This window comes from Melanotaenia boesemani, chromosome 18, assembly GCF_017639745.1.
Source record: "Melanotaenia boesemani isolate fMelBoe1 chromosome 18, fMelBoe1.pri, whole genome shotgun sequence".
NCBI classification, from domain to species: Eukaryota; Metazoa; Chordata; class Actinopteri; order Atheriniformes; family Melanotaeniidae; genus Melanotaenia; species Melanotaenia boesemani.
The window spans coordinates 24,101,651-24,126,086 of NC_055699.1; the positions used below are offsets into that span (position 1 = coordinate 24,101,651).

Genomic DNA, 24,436 nt, shown 5'->3' on the forward strand with positions numbered 1-24,436 from the left:
GTTTCATCTCGCTACTATAAAGATTCACCGAACCAGAGGCAGAATAAGACCCAATTTATGCTGCACGTTTGTAAAAGTCAGAAAGCATGTCTTACCTTTGCTGTCTTGCATAAATTAAAACCGCATTTATTAAAAAAAATAATGATAAAAAAAGTTTCCCGTCCAAAAATTACAATGTTCTGTCCATCTGCATGTATTTTGACAAAGAGAAACGTCGGTTCTTTTTTTCTTCTTCCTGTTCCAGACAGAAAACATCTCTTTATTTTAATAAACCCGCTCTCTCCCGAACATGTCAGACGCACCCACTGCAGCAGGGAAGGGAGACATGGACGCCATGTTTCTGTCATCAAAGCCAGCGGCCAGCAAAAAAAAAAAAAATAGAAAATAAAAAATTAACACGCGATTAAAAAAATTAACGCCGTTAATTAAGTGTTGCGTTAACGCACGATTAACGCGCTACGTGCCCAGCACTAATATATATATTTATATTTATATTTATATATATATATATATATATATATATATATATTTTTTTTTTTTCCTCTGTTAGCTAGGGCCGTTTGTTTTCGGTAGCGCGCCATGTTGATCCTGCCAGGTCTGGCGTTACAGCATGCTGTCTCTCGCTGCTCTGCTGCCTCTTGCTGCTCGGAATGAGACAGTTTTTGTTGAAAGTGTTTATTTTCAGATGGGGCAAATGGTACATTTCTCTTTTGATTATTAATTTGGTACATCTGCATTTATTCTAACAGTTACAATGTTGAGTTTTGAGTTGGTATTAACATGTCATGTGTTGCACAGAATGTCTCCAGTCGTCTTAACTTTAATCATGAACATAAACTTATTTATGCAGGATGTCATCTAATGGCACACAACACCAGCAGGTAAGGGTCGTCTGATGTGCCTGCCTAATGCCTCACATCTGTCATTCAATCTGCATGTATGCCAGTGGTTCACAAACTTTTTCTGCAGGGCCCCCCTTTCATTGACAATGTCAAGCCCACGTAGTTCATACATCAGCAGTAACAGCCAGCAAGAGGGGCGCATTCAACTCAGCGTCAGGTTCAGTAAGCTAATTCTGTACATCTGGAAATGATGTAGTTCACTGTACACAGAAGCTGTTTACTGCTTAAAATTAACATTTGTTTGATTCCACAGCACAGCAGTTTGGAAATTACGTGAATTTCTTTTAAGAAGCTGACTGTGTGAATCAGATTCTGCAGGATTATTTATGTTTCACCATAAATGTGCAGTAACTCAGAGGCAAAAGAACCATAAATGAATGTCTGTGCAACAGGTGGAATAATCAATCTCTGGTTATATTAATTGTGGATCATTTATATCATGGCAATACAGTGCAAAGCCTTGCTGTCGGTGAATAATAAAGATTCCATATCAAATTAGATTATGATAATCTAAGTTAAATCTGAAAAGAAAAAAATAAACTCAAATAAACAACGTTCAACCACTGTCTTAGAGCAGAACTTATTGTTTGCTTTGCATCAGTGTAACCTGGATAACTAACTCTGGGTTATAATGACATAAAATCGGTTAAATTGATCATATACCTGACAGGATTTACTAAAACCACATATTTTGATTTTAAGTTAAACCCCCCTCCTTCCTGTTTTTTTCTTGGGACTGCCCTACAAAGTTCTTTGTCTTTTTCTCTCCCCTTTTGTACAATTCTCCTGTAAGTGGGTGTTGGTACCATGAATCTGGAATATTAGGCAATAATTTCAGGACCTTTACCCAGCTGGTTCTAGTTCATGCTGGAAGAATTTGTTCTGTTTCTTCCTCTGTGGTTCCGGGTTTCGGCTTCACCAGGAAAGTTTCATTGTCACGTTTCACGACAAGTATTACTTGTCCATTTTAACCTGTTTTTATTTTCCGACACTGGCAATGACGGCAGTTTTTTATATCCCTGTTTATCACTGAGACTTCCATCTGTGGAGAGAAGAAAGAACAGAGGAGGTAAAGGAGTGTTTCTGCTGCCAGCTGTCAGTCAGTGAAGCAGCATCAGTATAAAGCAGCATGGTCTTCAGCCAGATTATCATTTTCCTCCCACAGCTTCACTAAGGAAAGCAGCCACTGAGAAGACTGAAGCTTTACAGGAAACAGAATATACTAACTTCATACAACACTGCTGAAAGTATTATGGGCTGACTCCAACCCTGCACTGACCTCAGGATCTCCAGTTTGAAGTGTTGACTCTCTTTGAGCTCAGACAGCTGATTCACATCCGAGTCCTTCAGTTGGTTGTAAGTCAGGTCCAGTTCTCTCAGACAGGACCGGCCGGATCTCAGAGCCGAGGCCAGAGCACCACAGCTGATTTCTGTCAACCGGCAGCGTTCCATTCTTAGAAAATAAAATATATAGATAAAATCATTTTTTTATTCAAATAACGTGTTCAGGTTTTGTATGTGAAGCTCAACCTTATATCCTAATCAATGAATTTCTCTCTAACATGAGCAGAATAGAATTATTTTTACTGTAACTTACTGTCTATGCAATGCATTATGGGTAAAAGTTATGATATAAAGCTTATTTACTGTAAGTTAAGTTTCATTTGAATCTGCAGCACAGCGAGTGTGCATTTCTGGGATTTCTTTTATTTTAATTTTTTTTTATAATAAATCCGACATAGATGACGCAGGTTCTCAGTACGCCCAAATAAAGAACATTTTGTCCAAATTTCATATGAACAACAAATCTGTGCAGCACTGGTGGTTTAATAAAGGGGTATTTCAGATAATCTATAAGCTGTCAAAAAAGAACAACAACAAAAAAAAACTTAAGTTATAGTTGTAGTATAATATGTTTACTAATCTTTATATCCTCAAGCCTGGTACACACATAAGGATATTTGAACTATATTTTTCCCAATTTTGCCTCTTCTCGCCCTAAGACGGCAAACGCCCGATCATCGTGAAATTTCCCTGTACACTCATCATTTGGTCTGTGGTGTGTTATGAGCCGATTTGTCCCGATAATCCGCTCCGAAACGGGTCGCAGTCGATAATTTAGAACAGTGAACATGTTTAATATTTCAATGCCGATTTCTGAGGAATGCCGACAACACATACATTGTGACTGCGTGTGTACCAGGCTTCAGTGTTTGTGCATCAATGCTCTGATTCTGTTTTGTGTAGGAGCTGGGAGATCTAACAAATGGCAACTGCATCTGTTACAACTTGAATCTACAAATATGCTTTCATCTGTGTGCGAGTGTACGTGTGGGTGTATTTGAAGAATCAATAATCAATGACAAATATTAGACATTAACAGTGAAAGCAAAGTTAAATAAAAAGAAACCAAAGATTTAAATACATTACAATTATGTATTTCTAAATTTCTAAACACTCTAAACATTTGTCTTTTCTTTAAAAATGAAAACTATGACAAAATAAAAAAATAAAAAAAATTCCAGCTTCATGGAGAGAAATTTGGTATATTTATAAAATAGTTAGAACACAAAAGATTTATTACAGTTAGAGATGAAGTGAACTGACCTCAGAGTCTCAAGTCTACAATGTGGAATCTCCAGAGATCCACACAGCTGCTTCACTCCTGAATCGTACAGGTCATTGCTGTTCAGGTTTAGATGTCTCAGATGGGAGGGGTTGTACTTCAGAGCAGAGACCAGAGATGAACAGCTGATGCCTGACAAGTCGCAATTTGCCAAGCTGACGAAAGAATAAAACTATTAAATTATTTTTCTAATCCAGTTAGATTTGTTCAGGTTTTAACTATCATGATTACCATTACCTGTTCAAATTATAGAGCTGGTCTCTGAAGGGAGTACAGTGTTTTTAACTTTCTGTTAATGTGGATCATCATCATGGAACCTGAGAACTTCGTCATGTTCACAGTTCAGTTTATATATATATTATATTATATATTATATGGTGGACAAATTCCAAAAGCCATATTGGATAAAATCAGAGAAATACACGATTGTCCTCTTAGTTTCAGATCATGTCTTTAACAGTTTAAAATAAAACATAAAAGCAACAATCTTGGTTCACTGACGCCTCCCCTGTTAGTTAAAAACATACTTCTGCTGTAGTTAATCTAATACACTCTTTTTGTTCATGTGGTTACTTGAATACATTCTGGAAAAGTATTTTCCATTTCTTTATTCCACAGTGGAATTTGGTGATCACTGGTAACCAGACACTGTGTCCCGATTCAGTGTCTGCACTTTTCAAAATGCAGACCCTGAACTACGAATGTCATCGTGGTGTGCCAAGCACTGTCCCAATTAGAAAGGAGCCACCGAATCCAACCTTGTTTGGCCTCAAACGAAGGCTGCTGGTGATGCATCCTTGTCGGCCTCTTTTCTCCCAGAATTCATTGCGCACCAGACGGTGGTGAAGGAGCAACCAAGCTCAGAAGAATATGTAATTTATTTTTCCTAACTACTCTTTAGTAGAAATGTGACTAAACCAAGAACATTAAAAACATGTTTGATAAATGGTGGTGATAAACTCTGCAATATTTGATTTTTGTGGATTTTTATGGGTTAATGAAGTGTGTGCTGGCTGGAAAACAACAAGATTAAGACTGTTCTTTTTTTTTTTACATTATTACTCGGTTGATGTTAACGTTCACTTAAGTGTCCTAAGATATGCAAACAGTAATTTCAGAGGTTGAAGTGATTCAACGTCCTACCTCACTGTTATAGGAAATTCTCGTCTAGGTAGACTGTCCCATTTCACGAACACTAAGTGGACTTTGAAGTGTGCAGACCCTGAACTGGGACACAACTACTGGCTTTTTGCTGTCTTAGAACCAGTAAAGTCCCATACTTAAATAACAACAACAGACAGTGATCTGACCTGAGAGTCTCCAGTGTACAGTTTGGATTCTGCAGTCCATCACACAGAATCTTCACTCCTGAATCTTTCAGGGTGTTATAGCTCAGGTCCAGTTCTTTCAGACAGGATAGGTTGAACTTCAGAGCTGAGGCCACAACTTCACAGTGAGTTTCCACGAGTCCACAGTCAAAGAGTCTGTTAACACACATATGACAACACATGTTATGATAAAAGCTGACACTATGATGATTTCATTTGTATATTTGACTGAGAAACAGACTCTTCCTGTTTAACATCTGCATTAGTCTACATGGAATAGCCCTACTTGGCAAAGCAAAAAGCCAACAACAATTTGTATTTATTCATTTGCTACAAAGCCCCTATTTAACTCTGGTGCTTCCAATTACCTTCATAAGTCACATTATTAGTTATTTAATTCACTTTTGTGCAACTTTAATATTATATGATCTTAGTATACACTTGTTCCGAAAGGCCACAGAACCTGAAACGCCTTTAATCAAGAGGCACCACCAAGAAAAGAAACCATGAAGACCAAGATCGCCAAACAGGTCACGGACAAAGTTATGGAGATATATAAATCCAAGTTGGCTTTTAAAAAATTTCTGAAACTTTAAAAATCCCACAGAGCTCAACTGAATCCATGAACACCAAATGGAAAGATAATGGTAAAACAAATGTGAATAAAGAGGACTGCCCACCAAAACTCAAAGAACCAGACAAGAAAATTACTCCTGCAGGGGCTTGAAAGCTCATGTAGTGTAATATTTTGGAAAAGCCTGAAAGATAAGTCCTAATTTTAGCATAACACTCTATACTGAGCTTTATTGTGTGTACGAAGTAGTGAAAATCTCTGTTCAGAGACTCTTTTCTGGTAAAAATCCCCAAGACGAAGAGCCCTCTCTTTTACAATGATCAAATCAAACTTTATTTATAAAGCGCTTTTCATGCCGAAGGCAACACAAATTGCTTTACATGATAAAAAAAAAAACAATTCATGCACATTAAAAATAAAACAAGCCTTTACATAATAAAATAAATAACATAGCAATTAAAAAAATCTGCACAAACATTCCTCCTTAATTTCTGTCTCTAAACTGAATGTTGGTATAAAATACTAAAAGTTATAAACATTTGGCTTGATGCTGCTGTGAGGAAACAATATCATGGGGATCCATCCACACCAGGAGTCAGTCCACCCATGTCCACAGAGGCCGCCGCCTCAGCAACCATCCAGATCAGGGACGGCCAGGGCCTACAGCACAGCCTAAGGGTGCAGTGCAGAGCCCCATCCAACCAAAAAAAGGGCGATCACCACAGCCCCCAGACTGAGCAGGCAAAACCACCAGCGAGGAGGATCCCCATGAGGAAAAACATTGGAGTTAAAAAAAAGATTAAATAACCTTAAGAAAAATAAGAACAGCTAAGAGCAACAATAATAAAAATACACAAGGCATTTCATAAAATAATGTACTAAAAGAAAGGAATAAAGTTTAGTAAAATGAAAATAAAATAAATTGTATGAATAAATTAAGATCAAATCAAACTCAGTTAAAATCTAAGCTAAATAGGTGGAACTTAAAAACATTAACAGTCTGCAGCCCTGAAGTTCTCTGACAGGTTGTTGCACAGATGAGGGCAGTAATAATGGAACAAGGTTTTGCCACATGGATTGGTCCCTACTCTTGGAACAACTAAGAGGCCGGTACCAGAGGACCGCAGGGTCCGCAAGGGCTCATAATTTGAAAGTAAGTCAGCTAAATATAAAGGTCCAAGACCATTAAGACATTTGTAAACAACTAAAACAACCTTAAAATCAATCCTGAGACGCATGGTAAGCCAATGCAGTGATTTTAAAACTGGTGTAATGAGAATCTTTGAATCATTCTCTTCGAGATGGCAGTCATTCAGTCATCCTCTTGTGTGTGTGTATGATGCTAAGCTGTGCTGCAAGAAGCCCACTAGAAAAATTCATAGCACTAACATGCTGGCCGAGAGGCCGTAAGACTTTTGACTTCTTAGACACCTGAGATTGCGTCATCTCACTGCACCTCATCTGAAACTGGTATAATCAATGTATTCATCAATTAAAAGTGATATTTACTTTCAACTATATTCATAACAATACCCCGCTCTCACATACACACATACACATACACAGACACACACACATACACGCATACATATCATGTATATATACAGTGTGTGCAGAATTATTAGGCAAGTTGTATTTTTGAGGATTAATTTTATTATAGAACAACAACTATGTTCGCAATGAACACAAAAGACTCATAAATATCAAAGCTGAATATTTTTGGAAGTTGGAGTGGGGCTTTTTTAGTTTTAGTATCTTAGGAGGATATCTGTGTGTGCAGGTGACTATTACTGTGCATAATTATTAGGCAACTTAACAAAAACCAAAAATATACCCATTTCACTTATTTATTTTCACCAAGGAAACCAATATAACAACTCAAAATTTACAAATATACATTTTTGGCATTCAAAAACAAAACGAAAACATATCAGTGACCAATATAACCACCTTTCTTTGCGAGGACACTCAAAAGCCTGCCATCCATAGATTCTGTCAGTGTCTTGATCTGTTCACGATCAACATTGCGTGCAGCAGCAACCACAGCCTCCCAGACACTGTTCAGAGAGGTGTACTGTTTTCCCTCCCTGTAGATCTCACATTTGATGAGGGACCACAGGTTCTCTATGGGGTTAAGATCAAGTGAACATGGAGGCCTTGTCATTATTTTTTCTTCTTTTAGACCTTTTCTGTCCAGCCATGCAGTGGAGTACTTGGATGCGTGTGATGGAGCATTGTCCTGCATGTAAATCGTGTTTTTCTTGAACGATGCTGACTTCTTCCTGTACCACTGCTTGAACAAGGTGTCTTCCAGAAACTGGCAGTAGGACTGGGAGTTGAGCTTGACTCCATCCTCAACCCGAAAAGGTCCCACAAGCTCATCTTTGATGATACCAGCTCATACCAGTATCCCACCTCCACCCTGCTGGCGTCTGAGTCGGAGTGGAGCTCTCTGCCCTGTACTGATCCAGCCACGGGCCCATCCATCTGGCCCATCAAGACTCACTCTCATTTCATCAGTCCATAAAACCTTAGGAAAATCAGTCTTATGATATTTCTTGGCCCAGTCTTGACGTTTTATCTTGTGTGTCTTGTTCAGTGGTGGTCGTTTTTCAGCCTTCCTTACCTTGGCCATGTCCCTGAGTATTGCACACCTTGTGCTTCTTGGCACTCCAGTGATGTTGCAGCTCTGAAATATGGCAAAACTGGTGGCCAATGGCATCTTGGCAGCTTCATACTTGATTTTCCTCAGTTCATGGGCAGTTATTTTGCGCCTTGTTTTTTCAACACGCTTCTTGCGACCCTGTTGACTATTTTGAATGAAACACTTGATTGTTTGATGATCACGCCTCAAAAGCTTGGCAATTTTAAGAGTGCTGCATCCCTCTGCAAGACATCTCACTATTTTTGACTTTTCAGAGTCCGTCAAATCTCTCTTCTGACCCATTTTGCCAAAGGAATGGAAGTTGCCTAATAATTATGCACACCTGATATAGGGTGTTGATGTCATTAGACCACACCCCTTCTCATTACAGAGATGCACCTCACCTGATATGCTTAATTGGTAGTAGGCTTTCAAGCCTGTACCGGTTGGAGTAGAACAACATGCATAAAGAGGATGATGTGATCAAAATACTCGTTTGCCTAAGAAGGGACCCTTCTTTCATATTGGACTTTAGACCTGAGGTCAAAATTTCACCATGAGCCTCTGTGGACCCACAGCCTTTGAAGCTGTTAAAACACAGAAATTATAGCATATTATATTATTTAAGATGCCATTTCATGTTTATTTCTAACTATTTCAGTAGGAAGCTGTTTGACTCTTTTTGTTTAACATGTTGCTGTTATCAGTAAAATCTGATCCCACATACAAAGTTACAATGAGACTATCTGGATAAGACAGACATGTTCACTGTCTATTGTTGTTCATGTAGGTTAATCTGACCAAGATCAGCTCAATGGAGCAGCCACATTTGGGAAAATTGTTTACAGTCTACCTGCTGCTTCACTTTCAGTATTGTTAAATGCTGCAGGAATTAAACTCATCTCTGGACAATGTCAAACCTCAGCATATGGAAATCAGAATATTCAAATTTGGATGGCACATAGCTGTCAGAGCTTGAGTTTTCTACGTTCATTTTTGGACACCGTCACTGGCAAGTACCTGATGGCTGAGGCTTGAATCCTAATTATGACCAGAATAATGCAACAAACTATAAAAATCATTTTGCACCAGAGGCAGGTAGTGTTGTGGTTACAGAGGTGGGCTTGAGTCTAGAGAACCTGGGTTCAAGTCCCCATGCTGGCAGCTAAGGTAAACCACCGTGGGTCCCTGAACAAGGCCATTAACCCCCAACTACTCCCCGGGCGCTGCAATCTGGCAGCCCACTGCTCCTAGCAACTAGGTTGGGTTAAATGCAGAGAAAGAATTTCCCACCTGGGATTAATCAAGTAAAGAAGAAGAAAAAGAGAGCTAACTTGGCCTATTCATTGGAAGCACCTGTGAACTTGGTAATGGCCTTCTTCAATATTCTCATGTGTGTTTTTGATTCTAGACATGCTCAGAAAATTCTTAACCATCTTATGTAACTACTTTGTGTGGCTTATTTGTTTGCATATATTAGAAGATAACAGACAGTAAACTGACGTCAGGGTCTCCAGTCGACAATTTGGATGCTCCAGTCCAGAACACAGCAGTTTTAGTCCTGAATCCTCCATGACACCGCCCAGGAACAGTTCTATCAGATGGGAAGGTTCGGACTTCAGAGCTGAGGCTATGACACCACAGTGATTCTCTGGTATGTCACAACAATTATGTCTGTCATAACACAAGAAAAAACAGATTACTATAACAACCAATGCTTATCATTTCATACACTTGTTGACATTTTGTTACTCGTATCAGTGATTTGATTCCAGATTCAATTTAACTACATTTTGACAAATTCATGTGGAGTAGAAAAACACATTCACTGTCCACCATTGCGGATACAACTTCAGTTCATTTAAGCTCAGTGAGCCCAGTATCACCAACATTTTGGGACAGAAGAATTTACCCACATGTTCATTAAATACCATTTGTTGGAATTTGTTGACCACAGACATTAAAGTAGAAAGTTAAACATATTAGTGGATTAACTGGCCCAAAGGAAAAAAAGACACCATTGTTGGTAAATCATTTGACATTTAAAGAAAGAACATTAAACTAGGGCTGGGCCATTAATCGATAAAATCGATACATCGGATTTTCCATTTCGGACAACTTATTTTTATGAACATCTGGATGTTTTTTCCATAGTTAGTTAGCAGCAGACTTAGCCCTCCCTCCACACCAGAACGGTGCTTGTCAGACAGATTTTCAGGGAAGTGACCCTTCACTCATGCCTGGGATTTAGCTGTTCATATAACTGCAGTGAGAAATGCTGCTCTCTACGAGATGCAGAATTCAACTTTAGCCCACAAACTATCATTAAGAGACGACCTACATTAGGGGAATTATTTCTGCAGTGGATCCTGTATGATAAGGATCCAGATGGAACAAGACCACGGATGCATTTGTTGATTTGCAAATTTCTATGTAGGATATAAGTCATTTATATGGTAGAAAAGTTATGAAATTTATTTTATTTTCGCTAGCATAACAAATAAATAAATGTTTTTAAGAAGTTTATATATGCTTTTTAAAAGAAAGAAACTATTAAAATCGGAAATCGGATTTGGTAATGTAAAATCTGAGATTTTATTTTTAGGCCATATCGCCCAGCCCTACGTACATTAAACTAAGGGATCATAGTTCTGATCAACACACCTCACCTACAAATCGGTACAGGGCGCCATTGATGTTCATATTCCAACTCAGACCAAAATGCATCTTATAATGTTAGGATTCACAACCACGGTGAAAGATCGGTGGTAGTGATTTATTTTCCAGATTTCTAGCAGTTTCTACTCAGCTGCTACGAGGTGAGAGGCAGGCTAAATCCTGGACAGGCAGCCAATATATCACCAACCCTGAGAAGCAAACAACCACTCTTTTCACATTCACTCCAAGGACAATTTAGCATTTATGTAATAATGTTTTTGGACTGAGGGAGGTAGCTGGAGTAGCTAGAGAGAACACATGGGTAGTACATGCAAACTTCACATGGAAAAGACTTGGCCAAGGTTCAGACCAAGAACCGTCTTGCTGTGAATCAACAGTGCCAACCACCACACCACCATGTGAAGTGTCTCTATACTTACAGGCAGAAAAAGTTAACAAATGGCAGGGTTGCTTGCCATACGTTGAGCTGAGCATTGATCATCCCAAACAAACAATGATGAAGGTTACAGTTCCCAAATGACATAACTTAGTACCAAAGGTGTCAAGTAAAAAAGTACTTTATCTTATTTAAGTAGAAATTTTTCATACATGATGGAATAATTATTTTTCAGCTAAATTTTTTATGTCTACTCCTTAGATTGTTGCATAGTTGTCTGTATTTTCTACTCATTACATTTTGAGAACAGCTTTGTTAGTTCTATTTTATTCCAGCTCATCATCATTCAAAAATAACAATAAATATACATATTTGATACAATATACATTTGATTGTGGTTGGATGAGAAGTATAAACATGTACCATTCCGACACTCTATTACTCTCTCTATTGGTTTGTACGTGATCCATCGCAACTGCGTACAACACAAATCACGTCAAAGTCCAACCAGGACAGCAGACATATGTGGCTTAGTATAAAGACATCCATGGCAAAGACACAAGAACTGGTAGCCTATAGCAGTGTTTCTCAATCCAGGTCCTGCTTGTTTTAGAAGTAACCCTACTTTAACACACCTGAATTAATTAAATGGCTTGTCAATAAGCTTGCAAAGAACTTTTTAAGGAAGTTCATTAAGCTGAATCAGGTGTGTTGGAGTAGGAACACATCTAAGAGATGCAGGGTAGTGGGTCCTGAGGGCCTGGATAAATACTCGTCTAAAGCCTCCCAAATTTTTCAACAATAACATTTTAAGCATAAAATTATTGCCACTATGTCCTTTAGAATAATGCTTTTTGGGAGGGAAAGGTGTGGTACAAGAGGCCCCTGTAGCATAGCCTAAACTTTTGTCCTTAATTGCATTTTTTCATTACTTTTACTTTTATATTTTAAGTAGTTTTGAAACTAGAATTTTTACACTTTTATTTGGGTAACAAATTGAGTTGATAGTTCAACCTCTATAGAAGTCTTTTTAACCCCTAGCATCTATGATTCTACCTGAGTAATGAATGTGAATACACCTCTGCTAGTACTGTAACAGTAGTTTTTTTTTTTTTTTTTTAAATCAGCCATCAACAATCCAACTCTGAGAAGAAGAGTTTTTTCTGAATATTCACTGGAGGCATGTTTGCTTTGGGAGAACCAATCAGAAGTATTTAGTTCTTTAAAATTTTAGTCTTGAAGATACAAGACAAGTCCTTCTGCAGTGACAAGGACACAAACCAAGCAGGTGTAAACACTCTCCTCTGGCACCGGTGACCATCTATGAAATGGACATTGAGAGGGTGACAAGTAACTGGGTGTTCATCTGAACAACAACCTGGACAGACAACACTAACGCCCTGTACAAGAAAGGACAGAGTAGGCTGTATCTCCTAAGGAGACTCAGGTCTTTTGGAGTGCAGGGGACACTGCTGAGATCCTATTTTGAATCTGTGGTGGCATCAGCCATCTATTATGGTTTTCTGGGGCAGCAGCATCTTGACTCCTGACAGGAAGAGACTGAACAAACTGGTTAAGAAGGACAGCTCTGTCCTGGGATGCCCCCTCAATCCGGTGGAGGTGGTGACGGAGAGGAGAATGATGGCTAAGCTTTCATCTCTGATGGTAGAAAGCGTCCCACCCCATGCAGGACTTTTTAACAACACTGAGCAGCTCCTTCAGTGACACCCACAGTGTGAAGGAGTGATACCGCAGATCCTTCCTTCCTGCTGCTGTCAGACTCTACAATCTGCACTGCCCCCAGCCACAAAGAAAACTAATAACGTACATATAGACGTGCAATGTCATTACTTGTGCAATACTGTAAATTCATTTTGTATATATGCTTTTTTTTTTATAAAGGCTCCTATATAGATTTTTTATATAGACTTTTTTTTATATAGTTTTTGTTCTGTATATATATTTTTTGTTCTTATCTCTAATGCTGTTTTTTACACTGGTTTTGCATGATCACCTTTGCTGCTGTAACACCGAAATTTCCCCACTGTGGGACAAATAAAGGATTATCTTATCTTACTTATCGCCAAGGACTAATAACTGAATTACATATGCACTCACCGAAACCGTCTGCAGTTTCTTACAGCTGGTAACAGCCTGCCTATTTCAGACATAGGCAGTTGGGACTTTTGCAGGTCCAACTCATCCAGAACCTCCTCCGACATCTGCAGCATGTAGGCCAGAGCTGAACATTCAGTCGCAGACAGTTTGTCAACTGATCTGTCCTTTGAATGCAGGAACTTTTTAATCTCCTGATGTGCTGAGGAGTCGTTCATCTCCATCAGACATTGGAAGATGTTCATGATTCTGTCAGGATAATACCAAGCATCTATATCCTTCAGGTTGCCAATGACTCTCTGGATGGTTTCTGGACTGATCTCTGACCGACCCAGCAAGTCTACTAGGCGATCCCGGTTGGACTTCACAGAGAGGCCATGAAGGAAGCGAACTAACAGATCCAGGTGACCACTTTTACTGTCCAGCGATTTTTTCAAGACCTTCTTCAGAAACGCATCCAGCGATGAAATATCATGTTCCCATTTCACATCCCCCAGAAAGTCCTGCATCACACCAATGTTTCTGTTGGTGTGACAGTGGGTCATGTAGACTGCAGCCAGAAACTCCTGAACACTCAGATGGACAAAGGAGTAAACTGTGTTGTCGTACATTTCTCTCTCCTCTCTGAAGATCTCTGTGAAAACTCCAGAGAACCATGAGGCATCTTTAATATCAATGTCACACTCTCTCAGGTCTGATTCATAGAAGATCAGGTTTCCTTTCTGCAGCTGCTCAAAGGCCAGTTTTCCCAGAGACTCAACCACCTTCTTGATGTCTGGATGTTTAGCAGGTCCTCCAACATATTTGACCTCTTTCACTTTGGTCTGAATCACCAGGAAGTGGATGTACATCTCAGTCAGGGTCTTGGGCAGCTCTCCTGTGATTTTCATCTCATCCTGCAGGACTTTAGCAGTGATCCAGCAGAAGACTGGGATGTGGCACATGATGTGGAGGCTTCGAGATGACTTGATGTGAGAGATGATCCTCTTGGCTTGCTCTTCCTCTCTGAACCTCTTCCTGAAGTACTCCTCCTTCTGTGGGTCAGTGAACCCTCTGACCTCTGTCGTTATGTCAACACAGTCTGGAGGGATCTGACTGGCTGCTGCAGGTCGTGTGGTTATCCAGAGGCGAGCAGAGGGAAGCAGATTTCCGCTGATGAGGTTGGTCAGCAGCACATCCACTGAGGTGGACTCCATAACATCAATCAGGGTCTCGTTGTTGTGGAAGTCTAGAGGAAGTCGACACTCATCCAGACCGTCCAAGATGAAGACAACCTGGAATTTCTCCAACCTGCAGATTCCTGCCTCCTTCATTACCTTAAAGAAGTGATAAATAAGTTCCACTAAGCTAAACTTTTTCTCTTTCAGCACATTCAGCTCTCTGAAAGTAAATGGAAATGTAAACTTGATGTCCTGGTTGGCTTTGTCTTCAGCCCAGTCCAGAGTGAACTTCTGTGTTAAAACCGTTTTCCCGATGCCAGCCACTCCCATTGTCATCACTGTTCTGATTGGTTCATCTCTTCCAAGTGGGAGTTTAAAGATGTCTTCTTGTCTGATGGATGTTTCTGGCCTGTGTGGTTTCCTGGATGCTGTTTCAATCTGTCTGACCTCATGTTCATCATTGACCTCTGCAGTTCTTCCTTCCGTGATGTAGAGCTCTGTGTAGATCTGATTCAGGAGGATTTGGTTTCCTGTTTTAGCAATCCCTTCAAACACTCTCTGGAACTTCTTCTTCAACTGAGACTTGAAGTCACACTGACACTCGTTCAAGATCCCTGAATAAATAAAAAAAATGACACACATGAGAGGTTTTTGAAAATAATAAAATGTGTATTCAATTAAAATGCATTTTTCAAGCTTGCCGTGTGTCTGAAAGAAGTGAAAACTTTCCTGAGCAGCAAAGTGCTCAAACTTCCGGAGTTGGAACAGCCAGAGTGGCTGGAAAAGCTACACTTCATGACATGACAGCGCACCTGAACATGCTGAACACAGCTCTTCAGGGGAAAGGACGCACAGCCCTGCACACGTTGGAGGAGGTTTTTTTTCGCATTCACACAAGTTGACCTGATTGCCAGAGATTTACAGAAAGGTACTCTGTCTCACTTCCCCAGTTTGGGAGAGTTTAAAAAAGCTCACATGATAAATTCAGAGTTTTTACATTCTGCAATCACCACAAACATCATTAACGATTCTGTGAGTTCAGAGGGAAAAAACTACATTATCCTTCCCTGTTACTCCCCTAAGCCTCAGTCCATCCTAAATACAACTGCATTGGCAGATGTGAGTCAACCTAATCTTGAGTTGGAACTTGGCCGTTTTTGCTCAGATTCACCAATGGCGTGTTATTGAAAACCTCCCCAAACCGGACAAACTTGTGTTTGAAACTTGGATTGCTTTCCCTGACGTTCATGTGAACATGAAAAAGTATGCCATGTACTTGGATTCCTGTCGATCTTTGGATTCACATATGCAGCAGGTGTTCTTCAACATGAACTTTATTAAAAGCAAACATTGCGCACGCCTCACAGTTGATAGCTTACAGTCCTGAGTAAAGATGAAGGTGATACAGCTCTGATGTACAGACGCTGGACGCTGAATGAAATAGGTCTTTTATTTTTCGGGTAGACCGCTGGCTGCACACGCTAGATGGCACACAGAGAAAAGACGGCATTTTTGGTTTGCTGCAGGCGTTTTTTCATAAATAACTACAAGAATGACTTAAATAGATATTGGGCATTTTCTTTGAAAGTAACCTTCAACCCAATGTCTTTTATTATTTAAAATGTTTTTGTTGCATGCAGAAACGTGATGTCGTTTTCTGCTGTCGTACATTGATTTAATAAATACAACCCAATGTTGTTAATATATACATAAAAGCAAAGGAAAAAAAAACGTTATATGCAGTGTTATTTAATTTTACATGTCAAAAGGAATTTGTGGCTCCCAGTTTTTACTTTAGGAAACGGGTCTAAATGGCTCTTTGAGTGGTAAAGGTTGCCGACCCCTGCTTTATACGATGTTACATTACTTTTGGTGGATAAAACCAACTATTCTTTGTCTGGTTCTGTATAAGGATTCTCATCCGATGAGTAATTGCAAACCCGTAGAACAATGTGCTGTTACCATAAAGCAGTCTACGTTTTGCAGTGTGGTAAACCCCATCAGTTCTCCATTCACAAAATAATCTTGCATGTTTCCTGCTGCTTTTTTAATTTGTCATCATGTCCAGTTACTATCTACACACAAAGGTAAAATAAACTTGAAACACCTTATCGAACATGAAACAAGACAGAATCTTACTGAATCTTTTCCTGACTTACCTGAAGGTTCTGAGATGTTTTGTGGGAAGCTCTCCACCAGGTCATTCCTGTCTATTTTCACCAAAAGCATTTTTGTGACGTTAACAGTGTTTATACAGTAGATCAGGACCATCTGATCCACTGTGTTTATCCTGTCTGCATTTTCCAGTCGACTCCATGGGATTGCCGGGAAGCCTTCAAGAACCCCGTTCTGGGACATGAACCATTTGAATTTCTTAAAGTCGTCACTTCCCAGGGTCTCTAGAGTGTGCAGCAGGACCTCTTTAGGCGTTCTCATGGTTTTCGCCTTGACTCAGCTCTGCAAAACAAGGCTCTGCAAAACAAGGTGCATAATTTGTTTTCTGTTTAGTCGGCCGCCATTCAAGTGGTTTCACAATGTATTAATCTACTCTGGTTAAAAAAACACCCTGATGCTTTAAAGCTGTCAGCAGGATGTCAGCAAACGGAAAACATTCGTACATGACAAAATATTGTCAATGAAGCATTTAATCATTCAAATATAATATTGAGAACCTGACTGGATAAAAATATATATGCATTTTAAATGTACTTTAAGGTATATTTTTGTTATTTTTCTAGAAACAACCAATCATTTCAAGCTTTAAATTTCAAGCAAAGTTATCCAACCTTGTCCTTCTGTCAATACTCAGGGCTTTTGAGAAAAATCATTCATTCTGCACATTAATACATTAACAGGGCTCAGAAAGATATTAGAAGCAAAACTAAAGGAGTTAAACACAAGATAGTGATTGACCGAACCTTTAAACAAGAGGCGAGAATAGCGATATGAAGCACACGTGGAGAATGGCATACTTGTAACTTTACATCATCAATATGATTCTTAGAGTCTTCATCGAGTACTCAGTAAGACTGGATGACAAATTGGTCTGTCCAGCATTGTAGCAGTAGAACGCTGGTCTGGTTGCTGTCATACGCCAAACAAATTTGCTTTGCAAGGGGAACTTAATGGATATGATGACTTGTGAATTTATAGTCCCCCCTTGATGCTTGAGAATTGTGCTTTATTTGGACTGTTTTAAGTTACATGTGTATGCTGGACCTGACATGAGGAAACAAAGAAAGAGGGAGTGTGAGGAAAGAAAATGAGAGCAAAGAGAAGAATAAAGAGACAATTATACAACGTATAGAAACCAACAGCAGCAACTGTAAAACTGAAACAGAGAAACCAGACAACCAGCTGCTGCACCTGTAAAGAAACTTTACAGAAAACGCCTTAAAGCTTCTGTAAGAAAACAAAGCTGACAATCATTAAAATAAACATAGAAAAACATGAATCACAATAATTAAAGGCCCATTCTGAAACCACACAAGTTACCATAAGTGCAGCATCTACCAAGGAGATGATCTGTCCCTGCTGCTTTTCTGTGTAGACCTGAATCCCCTCATCATCATTGCAAAAAACAGACTTGAGATACTGGTTAAAAAAAAAAGAACAGCTACTGGGCACCTCCATCAAAGAGGCAAGATGGTCACAACTGAATATGTAGATTTGGACTTCTAAATAAAAACTAGTGAAATGCAGCAGAGAACAGGTGGGTCTTTAACCTGGATTTAAATAAACTGAGTGTTTCAGCTGATCTGAGGCTTTCTGGGAGTTTGTTCCAGACATGTGGAACATAGAAGCTGAATGCAGTTTCTCCATGTCTGGTTCTGACTCTGGGAACTGATAAGAAACTGGATCCAGATGACCTGAGGGTTCTGGTAGGTTCATAGTCGGTCAAGAGTTCACTGATGTATTTTGGTCCTAAACCATTCAGAGCTTTATAAACCAGCAGCAGAACTTTCAAGTCTATTCTCTGACAAACAGGCAGCCAGTGTAAAAACCTCACAGCTGGACTGATGTGGTCCACTCTCTTGGTCTTAGTGAGGACTCGAGCAGCAGATTTCTGCAGGTGTCTAATTGATTTTTAGGTAGAACTGGTAAAAACACTGTTACAATAATCAAGCTGACTAGAGATGAAAGCATGGACTAGTTTTTCCAGGTCCTGCTGACACATCATATCATTTACCCCTAAAATATTCTTAAGGTGACAGTAGGCTGACTTTGTAATTACCTAATGTGTTTCTCAAAGTTAAAGACAGAGGTTCGAACAGTTAGGGAATGGAAACAGTGGTTCAAGGAAGGTCCTTTGAATTTTAGTTGAGACCTTTAGTGGACATTTACGGAACACTTAGTAAACTTTTCATTTCAATGATCCAGGCGATGTTCTCCAAACATCACAGCCAACTTTACTAGAACCTTCAGCCTGTTAGTTGTGCACGTCTGCAGCTGGAACAGCCTCTCAGTTACTGATTCACACAAAACAGCATTGTGTTGTTTTTTTTTTTGTTTGTTTTTTTTAAGCTAAAAGAACAACGTGCCAAAGATCCTGCACAGTGTCCTGTTGAAAGTCAGCCTTTTCTGCTGGAGGTGTACCGACTTAAAACTTTCATTTCCCTCCCGAAGCTGCACTTGGCAGAGCTAGACAAACAGGATAGGCTGCACAGCTCTACCTGCACTAACAGCTTGTGACATTCTCAGTGTTGACTGACCAATAGGTGAAGATCTGCCCCAAGACTGAAAGACCGCCCCCTCATTTGCATAATGAGGCAGAAATGCATACAGAAATGTAAAAAGGAAACAAAATAAATATAATTGGAAAAATTAAATATAGGAAGAAAATACAAGATTTGAAATCATCCATCCATCCATCCATTATCTTGACCGCTTATTCCATTACGGGTCGCGGGTGAGCTGGAGCCTATCCCAGCATTTTAGCAGGTGAGAGGCAGGGTACACCCTGGACAGGTCACCAGTCTGTCGCAGGGCCAACACAGACAGACAAACAACCATTCACACACCCACACTCTCTCCTAGGGAAATCATGAAGACATAAATTTTGTTAGCACTGCGTAATGGTGGTTAGCACTGCAGCCTCACAGCAAGAAGGTCACTAGAGCCTTGGCTGGGGAGAAGTTTGAACAGTGGCCTTTCTGTGTGTGGAGTTTGTATGTTCTCCCCGTGTATGCATGGATTCTCTCCAGGTACTCTGGCTTCCTCCCACTGTCCAAAGAAATGCATGTTAGGTTAATTGATCACTGTAGCGACTATCTGGTCCTATCCTCTTTAGTCGCTCTGGGTGCGGGGGATCCTGGCTGGGGCGCCGAAAAGGGGGGGGTAAAGGGGAAGGATTCATGGGGCCCATGAGTGACAGGGGGCCCAGAAGGGCCCTCAATGCAACTGTAATACTGACCAAATTATCTGATACTTAATGATAAACCTACAATCATACAAACAATTGAGTCACAATGCAACGGTATCACTAAGTTTTTATGTTTTGGAAACATTTCTGAACATTGAACCCCCCTCTATATTTCACTTAAATGGTTCAGTCCACCTGCTCCTTCAGCTGCGAAGCAGCAACAGACAGACAGACAGCGAGTGGAAGCTTAGACGGCAGCATGCCTCAAAAGTCAGGAAGCTTAAAACGAAAAGAAAAAAAATCTGAGGCTGGAGAGAGAACAGAGGGGTGGACAGTACGTCACCCACTTCTTCCAGAGGCGAGGTGGTCGGTTAGCTCGTCTGATGGAAAGTTGTGGAACATCAGCTTGTTGTCTCTTCTAAACTTTGTTCATATAAGCTAGCTAACTTTGCTCCATATTAGCTCATATTTCTGAATAAAACTCTGGATTTTATTCATTTCACTGTTGTTTTAATCAAATAAGCAAGGCAGGCAAACGATTAGCAAGCTGCTCTGCTAAAACATCACGCATGTCTGAACAGACACGAGAGCAGCCGAAGCAGATGCTGCCAGACCCCCCCTCCCCTCCCCGCCCACCTGAACATGTCCAGGTGGCCCCTGAGGAACGAGGTGAGCAGCTAAGTGTTGAATTAATTGATTATTGTGGAGAAAAAACATTATATAATAGAAAAAAAGTTTGGAATTATTAATATTAAATAAAAATAGTTTGCATTTATTTTCTAGGTTTTCTAGGTCAGGTCAGTAGTTTGGACTCATCCTCCTGCTTTGCAGTATAGGAACAGAGACATTTGTAGTGCAGCAGACTGGGTGACTGCTTTCAGTCCAATCAGAGAAATATTTACATTTTCTAGATATCAGAAGATTAACTAGCAACAACCATATACCATCATATATGTTTCCCCACTAATGCTTCACCTGTGCGTCTACAGATCTGGAGATAAATTAGACTTCATGTTGCTACGTGAGGAGACGATGACGTGGAGGATTGGTAGTCAGATCAGTTTCCCTTCACATTGTTGGTGAAATCACTGAAAGCACCTTTAAGTAAAACAAATAGTGGGAGGCCACCAGAAATAATGATTGTGATTTTATTACACATGACATTACATGATTGGAGATACTATATGATAGAACAGCTGATAGAATAGAAAGCTGGACTTCAGGACTTGATAAGTGGTTTTCCAGGGAGAAAGCTCCACGTTGGGCTCTTGGTTAAAAAGGCTGAGCAATGAGATTGCAAGAGCTTGACTCAGCAATAGTGCACCTTTACCTCTCCTTGATATCTTACACAAAGTTCTACCTTTTAAAATATGATTATTTAATTTTAAAGATGCTTCCAGCCGTTGTTTGGCTGTAAATCTCCACAGTGGTTTGCTTGTGACCGTTTTACATTCAGTTCATATAAAACAATAAACCATGTGAGGTCCTGCTATTTTTTGTTTATGAGCCTACCTAATTTATTTTACCATTGGCTTCCGATTTAATGATGATAATTTCGCCAATACAATAAATCATAAAAAACGAGCGGTCATTTTGTTTTTGATGGTGTTTTAGCTGAGATTAGATTTGTTTCTCCACAGATGATTAATGCATTTCATTTTCATGGAAAAGGTTATTTTGTATTTAAGTTTTGTATTTGTAATTTGTTTTGTAATTATCATGAGATAATTAAGTATTTAAAAAAAGAGAGATGGGTTTTTAAATATAAAGTATCCGTCTTGCAGCAAATAGTTGAATCTAAATTAACTTCATTGTATTTTTAGTGCTTCCTCTACCAACTAGCCTGTCATGTTTTTCTTTTAATTTAATTTATTTTAATGCTATTTTGATGGTCAAAATAGCATTAAAATTGCCAATTGGATGTAGGGGGGGCCCACTGAGTTTCTTTTCATGGGGCCCAAAATCTCTAGCAGCGCCCCTGGATCCTGGTAATAACGCACTTCATTAAACCAATGTCCAGACTGAAAGGTAAGTTCAGGTGTGTTCCCATTTATTGAAAGAATTAAAATAATGGCTTGAAGTCCAGGATGGAGGTATGGCTACAGGATGAATAGATGGCCCTGAGGTTATGAAAAGGATGGAGGTATAGCGAGTGGCGGTGGAAAAACGGCAAGAAGCGTCTAGACATTAAGGCGTTTAGAAGCGGTAAAAACCGTGCGACCTCCCGTTACCCAAGCACCCCGTGCACTGTCACCTCCATGCCTATATGCACTTCTCCTCCACACCGCCACCAATAGTGGAGGGGAATATAGGTCACCTGTGCCATTCCAAACGTAAACAAAAACCACCACCACAATAAACCTGGACCAAACAACGAAGAGAAATAACAGTCACTCTAAATCTCCCTAGGAGTGAGTGTGAGTGATTGTCTCTGTTTTGTCCCTGCAATGAACTGGTGACCTGCCTCTTGCCTGTTAATTGCTGGGACAGGCTCCATCTGCCCCGCGTCCCTTAATTGAAAGAAGCGGTAAAGAAAAAGAAGAAAGAAAATATAAGGAAAATAAAACAGAAAAAAATACAGGCAATGAAGTATATATATATATATATATATATATATATATATATATATATATATATATATATATATATATAAACAAAATAAATTAAACTGAAAATGACATTGAAAAGTAAATAAATAGGAATTTTAGAAAAGTTAAATTAAAAGTTTAAATTGCTAAAAGAAAGATAAATTTGTGTTTTGTAGATTTCTTAGTGGGAAAACTTTTTTTGCATAGTTTACTGGGACATCTATTTATTTATTGAGCCATTTTTACATCTCTGTTTATATTTTTAATTTTGGCAGATTCGGTCCTCCATAGTGCTAAGCCTGTTTCTGGTTTATACTGTCAGTGAATTCATTGAGTTAAACATTCAGACAGAAAATAGTTCAGCAATTGAAATACTCTTCTTGAGTGAATAAAGACTGTTTACTCAGTGGAGTCACCCTAAATATCCTGAAGGACAGCTCTCCTATAGCGACGAAACAGCAAAGTTTCACTGTCCCCTAGAGGCTCGATATGCGCAATGCGTCGTGTTTGTCTGTCACTCCACTGTTGTGTTATTTAGTTATTTATTTATTTATTTATTATTTTTATTTTTTTAATACACAAAGGAAAACGTTTTGCATGCAAACAGTGATACGTCAGACTTCATCGCGGACTAATTTCCCTTCGAAGAGCGAAACGCTGGTTCTAAACGTGGACGTCGGACTTCCTGTTTTTTACCATTTTTTCCTTTTTCCCTCTGCATCCTCTCCTTCGTTTGCATGAATAAACTGAACATTGGATTAATAATTACAGACCTGCAAACAAACCTCATTCAAACGCACATCAAAGTTAAGAAATACTGTCAGTAAGTGAGTTCACCGATTTCAACAATCAGACAGAAAATAGTTCAACAATTCAAATATTTTGCTTAAGTGAATAAAGATGGTTTACTCAGTGGAGGAACCCTAAATATTCTTTAGGGTTCCTCCACCAAGCAACCGACTTGCCTTCAATACCCCCAAAAAGAATATCAGATATATGTATTGTTTAGTTGTGTGCGTTCCCGTCGGGGCGGGCAGGTCTCTGCTTGTGTTTGCTGCCTGTCCGACCAACACTATGATACTAACAGAGAAACTCACAACAGGAACGTTAACTTACGACACGCCGAGTCCTGGTTTTCATCAAAGCTTGAAAACTTTGGTCATTGGAGCTGAAGACTGATGAGAGACAGAGGACAACTTTCCGTTCCTTGCTGGAGATGGGCGGAAGCTTGTTTCACGTCACATCTGTCATAAAGTTATTGTCTACCGGAAAATTTATTAAATGGCTGCGAGAGCGCGCGCAGTCTTAGCATCGTGTTTCTCAGTTTTGAGTCTGTTGTCTGCAGCTGTTTCTCTCGGTATAAAACCGACATACCACGCGAATGCAAGTGACAGTATGTCTAGATTAACAAAGAAAGTATGCTTTTGTAAGTGATTTAACGGATTATTTACAACTGCTGACAAAGAGGTGCTGTAATCAGAAACCATGTTTGTTTATTCAAAGTAAGTAAAGTCCAATAAGTGCATGATTTGTATGTTGACTTACAAAGTTTAATTTCCACTAACGTTCACGACTTTATTTATTAGAGTACATTCAAATGCAGATTCTACATTGAAGTGGTCTGATTTCATTCAAGAGTTATACCGTACAGATTACTGGCCAACTAGCACCTCACACCCACCCCCTTATCCTTTTAAAGTGGAAATGGACAATTGTTTTAACTTACCAAAAGCTGATCATGGGCCCTATAAACAAACATGAGATGGCTACAGTTTATTCTGGTAAAACTATGCAAAAGTACTGCAAAGGTATAAGTATTACAAAAGCATACTTTGTTAATTTAGACATACTGTCACTTGCATTCCTGAGCTATGTCGATTTTATACCGAGAAGAACAGCCGCAGACAACAGACACAGAGCGACACGACACTGCACTGCACGCGTGTCCGTGGCCGTCTAATTAATTTCTGGTAGAAGATCACTTTGTGGCATAACCCCTTAATGTCGAATTGTTCAGCAGCATTCAGCACATTGGCCCATCCTGTCGTCTTCTGTTTGATCAATATTAGGCTACCTGAAACT

The 24,436-nt window shown here is 39.5% G+C and overlaps 1 protein-coding gene across 1 annotated transcript; it reads right to left on the reverse strand.

Annotated features, from left to right (window-relative positions):
• Positions 1-1,493: 1,493 nt before the first annotated feature.
• On the reverse strand, positions 1,494-23,563 carry LOC121628736 (NACHT, LRR and PYD domains-containing protein 12-like). The gene is made up of 8 exons (XM_041968036.1): positions 23,471-23,563; positions 16,564-16,861; positions 13,248-15,018; positions 9,578-9,748; positions 4,839-5,012; positions 3,510-3,683; positions 2,182-2,355; positions 1,494-1,944 (listed from the first exon to the last, which is right to left on the reverse strand). The coding sequence occupies exons 2-8, from the start codon at positions 16,838-16,840 to the stop codon at positions 1,929-1,931; spliced, it is 2,757 nt and encodes a 918-aa protein (XP_041823970.1). The 5' UTR covers positions 16,841-16,861; positions 23,471-23,563; the 3' UTR covers positions 1,494-1,928.
• Between the last annotated feature and the right edge of the window lie 873 nt (positions 23,564-24,436).

Coding starts and splice junctions, on each gene's coding strand:
- LOC121628736 (XM_041968036.1), bottom strand. CDS start 16,840: ATGAGAACGCCTAAAGAGGTCCTGCTGCACACTCTAGAGACCCTGGGA. Junction 15,019..16,563: donor AAACATCTCAGAACCTTCAG/GTAAGTCAGGAA, acceptor TTATTTATTCAG/GGATCTTGAACGAGTGTCAG. Junction 3,684..4,838: donor TGTACACTGGAGACTCTCAG/GTCAGATCACTG, acceptor TTCTTTCGTCAG/CTTGGCAAATTGCGACTTGT.